The sequence below is a fragment of the Corticium candelabrum genome, chromosome 15 (assembly GCF_963422355.1).
Source record: "Corticium candelabrum chromosome 15, ooCorCand1.1, whole genome shotgun sequence".
Lineage (NCBI taxonomy): Eukaryota > Metazoa > Porifera > Homoscleromorpha > Homosclerophorida > Plakinidae > Corticium > Corticium candelabrum.
In genome coordinates, this window is record NC_085099.1 from 3,101,842 (window position 1) to 3,114,341 (window position 12,500).

Consider the following 12,500-nt stretch of genomic DNA (forward strand, 5'->3'; position numbering starts at 1 on the left):
AGAGCCAGTACGCGTACAGCAGCTTGTAACACTAGAATCACAAAGACAAGGAACGTGATGACACGAGCGACGTAAACCGACTTCTCAACGTGCCACCGTACTTGCAATGGCGAACAACAGAAGTTGAGATCGTTCAACGAACACGCATACTCATACACCTGAATACACAACACACTATGACACGATACTAACCCAATCGGTCAATATAGTGGCACCTCGCTTCGTTGTATGCACTCGACGGTCGCGTACTCTGCGAGGGGTTTTGTGTGATCGGCTCCCAAGAGCGATACCCGACATTTCGACTCTCCAGGATGGCTCACTTTCCCACCGGCGAGCAGGCAGCATAAATGACTCCCACACAGATCTCTCGATGCTTCACACGTCAACAACAAATGATTGTAATGGTACGAGTGTATAACATAATGTATTAGAAATTGAGTACCAAGATTTTGAGAAATGGTCATGACGTTCGTCAGATCTTCGTCTGTATTCTTGTTCGCGATCATCATGGCAACGTGTGGTTTCCAATCACCCCACGATGGATCGACAGTTCCCTGAGAGAGTGAAGCTCGCATCAGTCTTTATTTATATATTTATTTATTTATTTATCTATTTTATTACTTTATTTATTATTTTATTTCTTTATTTATTATTTTATTTATTTCTTTATTTACTTTATTTATTAATTTTATTTATTTATTTATTATTTTATTTATTTATTAAGTCTATTACTTTATTTCTTATTTATTTCTATATTATTTTATTTTATTTATTATTTTATTTATTAATTAATTAATTTGTTTATTTTATTACTATTTATTTATTTATTATTTTATTTATTTCTTTCTTTATTATTTTATTTAGTTATTTATTAATTTTATTTATTTGTTTATTTTATTTATTAAGTTTATTTATTTATTTATTATTTTATTTATTAATTTTATTTATTAATTTTATTTATTTGTTTATTTTATTTATTTGTTTATTTTATTTATTAATTAATTAACTAGTTTATTTTTATTACTATTTATTTAATAATTAATTAATTAACTATTTTATTGTTTTATTTACTTATCTTATTTTATTCTATTTATTTATCACTCATACTAATATATTTATGCGTAGCACAAAATTAAGAGCTCACTTTCACAGCAACAGGACTCCTTCCTGATGTCAGTAGGTAATACGTCTGAAGAGGATCGCTTGACTTGCAGCTTCCAATGAACCTGAAACGAGTTGAGAGTCACGATTGGCCATTCCGATGATAAGCCTACACAGGGACTTGATACCTTGCCATAACGCTGTTCTGCACACGAGGGTCCATCTTGAGTGAGAGTGCAAACGCATGACCCCACAGTTGACCGCGAATAGCCGTCTCTAAAGCTTGCTATATCACAAGACAAACACACAAGAATTTAACTGTTAGTACAAAACATACCGTATCCATACAAACAAGAGCTCCACTAAAATTCAAGGCCCGAGGCGTCCATTCACACCACTTTACAACCTAAAGCCGGATTCACACTAGCCAACGCAAGACCCAGGGGTAGGCATTTGTCGCTATGGTGCCAAAATTGGCAACAGCACTGGGCCATTGGCACCACTCGTGCCCTGTTTTGGCGACACGAATGCCTTCAGACTTGCTAAAATAAATTCTCGCTCCGACCTTCTGGAGTCAGTATCTAGTCTAATGTCATTACCCATTAAATGAATAAATCGCTGGACCAGTTGAAATGCAATATCTGCATTGTCGTGACGACTGCAAGCACGTGTCGTAGGCATGATGTCCATGTGATTTCACGGAGACAGCAGATGCCAACCTCTCTGCATTGAACAACATGGCTAAAAATGGCTTGAAGAGTTGTTTAGGCAGACCTGTGGCCGTCGAACTTCTTGTGAAGGTTCAGCTGTTGAAATCCAGGGCGCTCCTAGTAGTACGTCCAACTGTGACGTGCCGGTGGAGAGAAACGACAATGCCACCGCTTTTGCTGTCGACAGTACGGTCCAGATTCGTTGCTCTTCAAATGCAACACTAGCTAATCTTTTGCCCTTTTTGTCAGCTGTTATGACACCGCAGAGTAATGAATGAATGAGTAATGAATATATGTATATATATATATATATATATATATATATATATATATATATATATATATATACACTAGTATACATGGCCCGTCCTTCGTACGGGCAAGGTACTGTAGTGTAAACATAGGTCTGTGGACACGTCACGTGCAATCTTTGTTGCGAGGTCCCGGATATGCTGAATGAATTCGAATCTTGCTCTTCGCGCTTGTTTCGATAGAAATCGACACACTGCCCGTGTAGCGCTTGCTGCAGAAAACGTGTAGGTTGGATTCGGTGCAAATGCAATCAGAATTTGGAGAAAAACGAAAGCGCTAGAAGAGTAAGGTTCCTCGGCAAGAGATATTCGATTGCTCAAAGCTTTGAGAAAGACGACGATGAGTACAGTCTACACAGGACTGGTGTGGGCATGTGTTCAAATGAACTGGAATGTGTAGTGTTAGCGTCATCGAGAAATTTTACGCGGGGGGTCTACCCCTTGAGAGGGGACCTGGTGCATAATTTTCTAATTCTTTTGCGCAAACCTTCCCCTGTGCGTGCCGATTTCGGTTGCGAACGGACAAAAGACGTGGCCGCCAAACGCGAACACACACACAGACAATTTGAGCTTTATATATTATATATATATATATATATTATATCCATATAAGCTTGATGGTTTTGGCACCAAGGTGTCAACTTGGTGCCAGACTGCGGCACCAGGCTTGATAAAACTTCCCCGCCCCTGAAGACCATTCACACTTGCCATTTTTTCGATGCAACACAACGCAATGGCAAAACGCAACGCAACGCAAGGAACAGAATCAGATTCTATTTCCTGCCATATGCAAGCAAAAGTAGCCATATAAGGTGCACTGCAGGGCAGATTTTCGTAAGCTGCGCATGCGGATAACGTTAGTAAAGTCACAGAGATGACATAGGGTATGAGGACGGCAGCCGGATGTGAGCAAACCAAATGTTTGACCGTTGTCCACTGAACTCGAGGGGATGAAACAGATTTTACACTGGAAATACCAGCTGCAGTGTGTCAGCTCTGCGTAATGGAACCCTAGACAAGCACTGAAAGTACAGCTTGTCAAAACAGTTGACTAGACCCCTGTATCTAGCCAATACATGACTATAGACTGCTCCATAGCCAAGTACAGGCATGGTAAACTCCTTTGCGTGTAGGTGCAGTGTGAATCACATTGCGTTGCGTTGTGTTGTGGTTTCACACTAATTAATGTCTGTTGATTTTGTCTTGTGCTAAACTGTATTGCGTTGCGTTACGTCTGTAGTGTGAATCCGGCTTAAGTCTGTCACAATATGATGCTGACGCTGAGCATCAAACTTCAAAGAGGCCGCTTTGTCGGAGACAGCAGCCTTTGATGTTAACACTGACTCTGGAGTTGGATTCATTTCCACTTCAGCGTCAGCATCAGCGTCATATTGTGAACCAAGCTTTAGAGACTGAGTGTTAACAAAAGACCCAGACTGAATAGAAGCCCCACACTGTCATCAGCTGCATGCATACTGACGGGAATTTGTTTCAGCTTGCAGCTAAACCACCTAGCTGCATCTACTCTTAGAGTGTAAGGGAATCACTACAAACATTGATGGCACGGAGGATGCTCCAATGACTTGCCTAAAGGACGAAAGCACTACGAAGCAAGTCAAACATAATCTCTACCTCAGCAATGACAAATGACTGAGCTAATGCCAGTAGATGTCACAAAACAGGAGGAAGACGACCTAGTGCTTTTAGAAAAATCAGAATTCGAAGGCTTCACTACAACAACTTGCTGTAATTTTATGTAGCCAGACAATCACGTGAACACTCCAGCATGCAGTCAATATCTACGTACATATAAGCCCCATCTAGATACAAGCCCCAGATCTTTTATTACTACACAAACAAGCTATTGCATTCCAACATTTTATTCAAGCCGCGGGGCTTGTATATAGACGAATACGATAACACAATGTCATCACCATCTGAACAAATTTGCATAATAAATTTGCATAACACTTGTAAACAATAACACACAATGAAACAAAACAGTACACGACAATCGACCTTTTTTCTTCCGCTCAGTAACAGGTTGCGATACTGAGTCTCTGCAGCATAGCTGTCCATCACTCCGGCTTGTTGTTGAGCTTGCTGATTTGGTAACTCGGACTGGCGCATTAGAAGGTCCGACACGTCACTCCCATCAACAGCCTACAACGACAACAACAATTCATTACCAATAATTCACTTTGTAACATGTTGCTCTCACTCCATTTTGTCTGCACAACAACACAAGATAATCCCATAGAAGAGCCGATGACTGAAGTGATTCTTTTGTGGCGGGATCGTCACACTCGTTGGCAGACTGGCGGCATGCAGCAGCTCTCTCGGATGCAAAGGTCACGACCTCGGCCTTTGATGTTTCATCTCTGTAAAAAGCCACAATGTTATCTACTGTGTTATCTGCTGCTGGTAATGTAGATTAGTTTCATACCTCAGCAATGGACCAGGAAATGAAGCAATTGCAGCGATATCTTTGTGTACAGCTTCAGCCTGTCATGATAAGTACAAACAAAGTATTTTAATACATACATACGTACATACAAACAGACAGACAGCCAGGCAGACAAACAGAAAAACAGACAGACAGACTGACAGACAGACAGACAAACAGACACAGACAGATAGACGGACAGACAGACAGAGAGACAGACAGACACAGACACAGACAGACAGAACAGACAGACAGACAGACAGACAAACCAACAGATAGACAGACAGACAAACAAACCAACAAATAGACAGACAGACAAACAGACAGACAGACAAACAGACAGACAGACAAACAGACAGACAAACACAGACAAAAACAGACAGACAAACAGATAGATAGATAGACAGACAGACAGACATGTAACGTAGAGTTTGTGTTTCAATAAATGAAATTGACAGACAAACAGATAGACAGACAGATAGACAGACAGACAGAGAGACAAACAGACACAGACAGACAGACGGACAGAGAGACCGACAGACACATACACAGACAGACAGAACAGACAGACAGAACAGACAGACAAATAGACAGACAGACAGAACAGACAGACAGACAAACAAACAAATAGACAGACAGACAAACAGACAAACAAACTGACACAAGTATGCACAAATAAATCCACATATGCACACACTCCCACTCACACACACACACACACACACACACACACACACACACACACACACACACACACACACACACACACTTCATTTCCCATACTTCAGGTTTGCTGATTTCAACCGGTCTCGGTTTATCACCGGCAAGAAATTGCGGCAAAACGGTAACAAGATGACCACGAAGACTAAACCTTGCCACCACATGAGGACGATTAAACTTCACAGGCGTAGTCCGAGGAGACGGCGTGGGCGTCTCTAAAAAACAACAAAAACACAAAGAGCTTAAGATGGAACAAGACAAATAGTAAACACGACCAATAAGTAGGCATGAATGCATGCAGACAGGCAGACAAACGGATATAAGAATTTGTGTACTACTTTGAATTGGCTGCCATGAAACATCGGCTGGATAGAATCCAGAGACGACAGGATCGACGTAGCCACCGTTGTTGGGATCGTAGTGCTGATAGCCATCATAGTGTTCCATCCGCTGCTTCTCGTAGTTCGCGTGCTGTCCATCATCATAGTTACCAAACTGTTGCCGATCGTTGTAATCTCCGTAACGACTTGCGTCCTGATAATCGGCGGTCGCCGTGTTGTCTTCGTGAATCGATGAAACGTCGGGCTGGTAATCGGTCTCTACAGTCGATTTGTCGTACTTGTTCTGGTAGTGATCGTGGTATTGTTCATCGTAATATCGACTACCGGGGATCCCGGTTTCATGTCTATACCGATCGGGATAATTGTAGTGGCCTTGGTGATCCCTCCATCGTGGATCGCCATCGGGATAATGCGAATACGAGTGGTAGTGTCGGTCATGAGCGTATGGATCATATCGGTCGTAATGCCGGTATCTGTAATAATGATCGTGATCGTAATACTGGCCATAGTACTCGTTTCCGTATCCTCGGTATCCGCCATATTGTCTGCCTACGTCTCTGTCGGGCGGATAGTGAGCATCGGGATATCGTAAATACGACGAGGAGTAACCACCGGGTATACCTTGTGTTGGACCTCTCGTTGGTTCGTGAAACGCCGAAGCGTGGGAACGTGTAGCAAGCAGATTCTGACCCACGTTGCGATGTAACGACGGATGCTGATCGTATGCGAGATAGTGACTCTGTAAGGGAGTGTCCGGTGGCCAGTGGTATCCATGGTTATGAGACACGTCCGACGCGGTCACAGTCTGCTGCGATTCGTGTGCCCCGTCATCCTGCAGAGATCTCACACTGTGACCAAGTTGACGTTCGTGGACATCGCCTGCTGCATCAAACGCCGTCTTCCCGGCAATGGGTACCAATCGTTGAACGTCGGCATGTACAAACTGTTGGGACTGAGCAGCCGGTTGTGAATACGACCGATTCGATTCGTATTGGAAATTCTGCGAGGCGACTGAACTCAAACCCAAGACGGGATTCGGATAGCCACGAGCCACGACGGCTGCCTGTTGGTCGTTCGTAATTTTCTCGTGCTTCGCCTCGTGAGCAAACTCACTCGGCATATACTGAACCGTCTGAATGTTGTGACTCGCTACAGGAGGTTGGTAAGTCACGTGATCAAACGCGGGTTGGTTTATTTCCGGTTGCTGCACGACGGCGTGCGACTGCGATGGCAAGATTTGTTGAACTCGAGTATCCAATTTAGTTAGAATGTTCGATTGCTGCGTTGGCTGCATCTGCCGATGTTGAGGTACGGCGGCGACGGATGCTGCTACACCAGACGTAACTGAGGTGTCACAAGACGCCTTTGATGTCGCTATCTGACGCAACGAATCTGACTGAAAATGAGCTGCTTGAACCGACGAGTGACTTACTAATCCAGCAACCGTAGAGACTTCAGGTTGTAAAATATTAGACGAACGTTGCTGAGCCGACTCGCTGGTTAGAGTCTCGTTTGAGCCGCTTGTTGCAAGAGCAGCCTGCATGACAGCGAGTTGAGACGATGACGATTGCTCAAGTTGTTGAGAAGACTGTCCGGAAATGATGGCATCAGATGACGAGGGAACGGCAGCCGATACTTGTGTGTAATGGTGACCAGACGTTAGTGACAGAGTTGGAGCTACAGCATGAGATGGAAGACCGTGGGATGAAACAGCAGGAACAATATTCTGCGTTTCATTTTCAGGTAACACGTTACCGCTCACCGAGTCCGACTTCTTGACGTGCGTAGAATCATTAGGATTAAGACGATTCACTAACATATTTTCGGAAAACGGAGAGTGAGGCGTAGTTTGTTCAACGGCAGGAAGCAAAGCATTTTGTAACTCGAGTTGAGCGAGTTTCACGTCTGATCCTTGAGGGAGCATTAACAGGTCCACACCGGTAGATCCCACTACGTTCTGCTTCTTAATTTCTAAATTTCTATCGACTGGTAGCAGACCTGAGTCGGCTAACGACGATGACGAAGGAATTCTACTTTCAGATGACTCGTTGGATGCCACAGAAGCCAAAAAATTCGACAAATGTTGTTGAGTCCGTGAATCGTCGGTATCACTTATCAACTGACTTTGTGTTTGAGGGAGATGACTCTGTGGCTCGATCTGGTGTTTTTCGGGCTGATCAGCTTGCTCTCCGGGTGGTGACGTGCTTGGGAAGTAGATGAGCGAGGGAGTACTCGTGGACACTAACTCGTTGATCTGACTGTTAGACACAGGGTTGGACACTAGAGGGTCTGTTGACTGAATCAATTCGTGTGTAATCGTACGATGAGGCAGTGATTGTGTAGTGAGTGACGACGATTGTACTGATTGTATTTGCGATGTGAGGTCAGATGGTTGTGACGACGTACGAGCCGTCGAGGGAGAAACAAGCGAACCGCCCGGATTCACACTACTATCCACGACAGATGCATGCGGATCTAATCCGTGACTTGTTATCGATTGTTGAGCAAAATGATCACTCAACTGATCAACGTGGTCACACATATCCGTCACTCTCCGTACTTGCTGAGTATCTTCGCAAACAATCTGGTGCCTACCACGTACGTCCTGCGGTGACGACACCTCATGAAACGTGTCAGCAACAGCAGAACTAATACCCGATGTATCCACAGGCAAGTGGCCTCTGCTGACTGCTTCATTGCCGTCTTCTCTGTGTCCCGACTCCGTCATCTGATCGTGATGAGATACACCCGTCGGCCAGTGAGCACTTTCCGTAGGTTGCCCAACATTTTCCACTAGATTTACCGCCTCTCTTTCATGGTTTGAACTACGATTGACCTCCAACGAATTCATCAAAACACTGGGATGATTTCCTACTAAACTCTGATCACCGCCGAGACCGGATGACGGCACCTGTTGACCGAATTCGCTCGCTACGTCGACGTCACTCACAGACGGTGCAACTACATTAAAAAAATCTTTTCCTTGGCTTGGTGACATAGCTCCAGCGCCGCTGAAAAACGATGCAAGTTTCGTATCCGACAGATTCGACGCTTCACTCACAGCAAATCGATTTTCACAACTCAGAATCTGTTCAGGATCGTTCTCGGCTCCGTATGCGGCATACGAATTCGACTGAATGACACCTCCCGATCCATAACTCGACGTCACCGCACGACTGTCGACCAGACCCACCAACTCGTGGTGACTCAACTGAGAATGGTCGCCAACAGGAAGCACAGACAAATCGGTCGTCGGTAGTGACGTACACACCCCAAGGTGTCCAACCTCTCCTTGCTTCCCAAGTGACTGCTGCATGACAGGAAACGAATCAGACGGAAACCCAACACCCGACGAGGGCAGGAAAAATTGCGCAGACGGCAACGCTGGTCTCTGAAGTCCACCAGGTGGCCTCACTGTGTGTTGCACGGTGGGAATCGAGTAACTCATTGGTGTCACACTCCCATGACCAAAAGAGGTAGAAATCACAGAGCTGGATGGATAGACGGGAGCGGATATTTGACGTCTGTAGCCAGATTCAGTGGCAGCGTGGTGCTGGTTGCCGTCGGCAACGAACGGTCCCTAACCCATTCAAGAGGGTCAAACTCTATTGACAATGCAGAGCGAATTAACACACTGACCGTAGAGAATGGCGGCCCAAATGATGGAGTTCCTGACTCGTCGGTATTTTCACTCATCTGCTGACCTAAAACAACGGACATGGTTACGAGCCGACGCGGTAAACACACACACACGCACACGTGACCAGTTAGGGGGCCCCTCACATACTTCAAACTCTATCTGAATCGTGACGTTGTTAGCCGTTCGTTTGTTCGTACAGACGACTAGAGAAATGAAAATAATCGCCGCTCTGAATGAAGAAATCCTACAAGTTGCCACGTCAATGGGTCAAATGGTTATCCGGGTTTATGTGACGTCAGTAATGAGGTCACAAATTTCCGTCAATATGACGTCACGAAGTTCCGTTGATTGTTCTGGTTACTATGGGCTGCTATCGTACTGTACGGTACTGATATACAAAAATATTGTATGGGACACGTGACTTTAATAATTAATATTAATATATCTATTATATTTTATAAATAAATTATAAATTTACATAAATTTAAATTTGGGTTAAGCGCAACGCATTTTAATGAATATGTAAAAATATTAAAATTAGTAATTTATACAAATTATTATAAAATAAAAATAAATTAAATTTGGTTCCAACACAAATCACATTTAAATTCAATATATAAAATATATAAAATTAATATTTTACACAAATTAATATAAAATATATAAAATTAATATTTTATACAAATTTAATATAAAATATATAAAAATTACTACAAAATATAATTCAACGAAATATATATGGGTATATATATTAATATTAAATCTAATAAATATAAATAAAAACATATAATAAAATTAAGTTTGGCTTCAACGCAAATTGTATTTTAATTCAATACCGGTATATAATTATAATATATCCCAGTTGGGATCTGTAAGTATAAATATATACATGCCTAAAAATATATATACATATATTTAAAAAAATTAATATATATATATATATATATATATATATATATATATATATAGCCAAAATATATATTTCAATACAACCAATCTATGATACAGGCAAATCCCATGAACTAAAATTACTGTCATTATTGTCTAACAACAATCTACTGAGAATCATGCGTGTATTATACAACCACAACTTGACTGACAATTGCTGCAACAAATTATTTATATATATATATATATATATATATATATATATATATATATATATATATTTATAAATTAATACTTTATGCAAATTACTATAAAAAGATTAAAAATTAAATTTGACTTAAACACATCACATTCAATAAAAAATATATAATATAAAAATTAATATTTTCATTCAAATTGCTATCAAATAGTACAAAAATTTAATTCAGTCTAATTAATTAATTAAGTAAGCCTCAACTCCACAAGAGCAAAATTTTTATCTGTTGGTTGTTGATAGCAACAAGCAGCAAAGTACAGTGAACTAGAGTATAATATTACAGTCTTCAGGCACAAGCAAAGAAACAGCCGGGTTACAAAACTTCATACGGTCAATGCACACCATCCAAACGGACAGCAAACATCCACCGATTTGAGCAAAATCGTACGTCTGTTAACAGACCAATCACATCCAGTTGTAGATACGTACGTATATACACATAGACTATTAGTGCCACAGACCGTCTCGCATGTCAGTTCGATTTGGACCGTACCCAGGTCCAGGTCCGTGGCCGTAGTTCGGACCACCAGTAAACGGTGGACGATATCTATCGAACTGGCCGTGAGGTACGAGAGTCGGTGGTGGCCCAAAGTGACCATGAGGTGGCGACGCCTGTGGTGGGGGTGGGGGTCCAAACTGTGGGTACTGTCCCTGTGGTGGTGGCGGTGACGACTGCGGGTGTCTCATTCCACCGTACGGCATCTCAAATGGTTGATCGTTTCTCACAAACTGTTGTGGTGGAAATTGCCTCGGTGGTGGTCCGTCGTATCGTGGATGCTGCCCTGGTATTGGATACAGCATGTGTTGTTGTTGTTGTTGTTGTTGTTGTAGGGGACGAGGTTGATGATGAAAAACGGGGTGTGGAGGAGCGCTGGGCATGGGTGGAGCCATCGGTCTGGAGCCTTGGGTAGACTGCAAAATCTGTTTTAGGTTTTCTGTTGATATTTGTGATTGGACAGCTGGATCGAATGCTTTGGCGTAGTGTTGTGGTGGTTGAGCATCGTGGGTTATGTTGCCACTGGAGGTTTGAGATGAGTTGTTCTATGTAAACATATAAGGATTACCAAAAGTGTTGGGAGAAGGGAGAGCTAATGGTGCCTGGTATGAAAGAATAACAAACAAACAAACAAATAAAGTATAAAACAATAGCAAACAAACACACAAACAAACAAACAAGTATGAAACAATTACAAACAAACAAACAAGTATGAAGCAATTATAAACAAATAAACAAACAAACAAGTATGAAACAATTATAAACAAACAAACAAACAATGTACGACAAAGTAGTATAAAACAATTACAAAAAAAACAAACAAACAAACAAAGTAGTATAAAACAATAACAAAAAACAAACAACTATGAAACAATAGCAAATAAACAAATAAACAAATAAACAAACAAACAAATAAACAAACAGGCAAACAAATTTGAAACAACTACAAAAAACAACAAACAAAGTAGTATAAAACAATAACAAAAATACAAACAAACAAACAAAAAACAAACAAATAAACAAACAGACAAACAAATATAAAACAATTACAAAAGAACAAACAAACAAACATAGTATAAAACAATAACAAAAAAACAAACAAACAACTATAAAACAATAACAAACAAACAAACAAATTAGTGATAATTTTAAAATATTGTCCATGTCAACAATACAGCAATCACAGAAACTCAAAAAAAACTCAGAAACTTGCTACTCTATTATAAATCAGTTTAATTAATACAAACAATAACAAACAAAACAAACAAACAAAATAGTATAAAAATAACAAACAAACAAACAAACAAACAAAGTAGTATAAAACAATAACAAACAAAACCAACAAACAAATTAGTATAAAAATAACACACAAACAAAGTAGTATGAAACAATAACAAGCAAACAAACAAACAAACAAAATAGTACAAAACAATAACAATTACAAACAAACAAAGTAACCTAAAAATAACAAACAAACAAACATAGTACAAACAAAGTAGCATGAAACAATAACATTTACAAACAAACAAACAAAACAGTACAAACAAAGTAGTACAAACAACGTAGTATGAAACAATAACAAACAAACAAA

General features: G+C 40.9%; 2 protein-coding genes across 4 annotated transcripts in view; both read right to left on the minus strand.

The window, feature by feature from the left end:
• Positions 1-9,536, minus strand: part of LOC134190471 (protein transport protein Sec16A-like) — a 14,296-nt gene extending 4,760 nt beyond the window's left edge. Inside the window, exons 1-12 of one of the 3 annotated variants that reach the window (XM_062658916.1) lie at positions 9,417-9,536; positions 9,269-9,333; positions 5,627-9,209; positions 5,352-5,503; positions 4,569-4,627; positions 4,344-4,503; positions 4,142-4,285; positions 1,290-1,387; positions 1,145-1,226; positions 216-554; positions 102-158; positions 1-31 (exon numbers count right to left, since the gene is read on the minus strand). The exon at positions 1-31 is cut by the window's left edge and continues 23 nt beyond it. In XM_062658916.1, the coding sequence (XP_062514900.1) occupies positions 1-31; positions 102-158; positions 216-554; positions 1,145-1,226; positions 1,290-1,387; positions 4,142-4,285; positions 4,344-4,503; positions 4,569-4,627; positions 5,352-5,503; positions 5,627-9,209; positions 9,269-9,325 (4,762 nt within the window). In that variant the 5' untranslated portion in view covers positions 9,326-9,333; positions 9,417-9,536. Of the gene's footprint in view, positions 32-101; positions 159-215; positions 555-1,144; positions 1,227-1,289; positions 1,388-4,141; positions 4,286-4,343; positions 4,504-4,568; positions 4,628-5,351; positions 9,210-9,268; positions 9,334-9,416 lie in introns of all 3 variants that reach the window. The other 2 variants (XM_062658915.1, XM_062658914.1) reach the window with 2 other exon arrangements.
• Positions 9,537-10,668: 1,132 nt separating this feature from the next.
• Positions 10,669-12,500, minus strand: part of LOC134190980 (serine/threonine-protein phosphatase 1 regulatory subunit 10-like) — a 12,888-nt gene continuing 11,056 nt past the window's right edge. Inside the window, exon 19 of the mRNA XM_062659537.1 lies at positions 10,669-11,454. Coding sequence (XP_062515521.1) covers positions 10,861-11,454 — 594 coding nt within the window. The 3' untranslated portion in view covers positions 10,669-10,860. The remainder of the gene's footprint in view (positions 11,455-12,500) is intronic.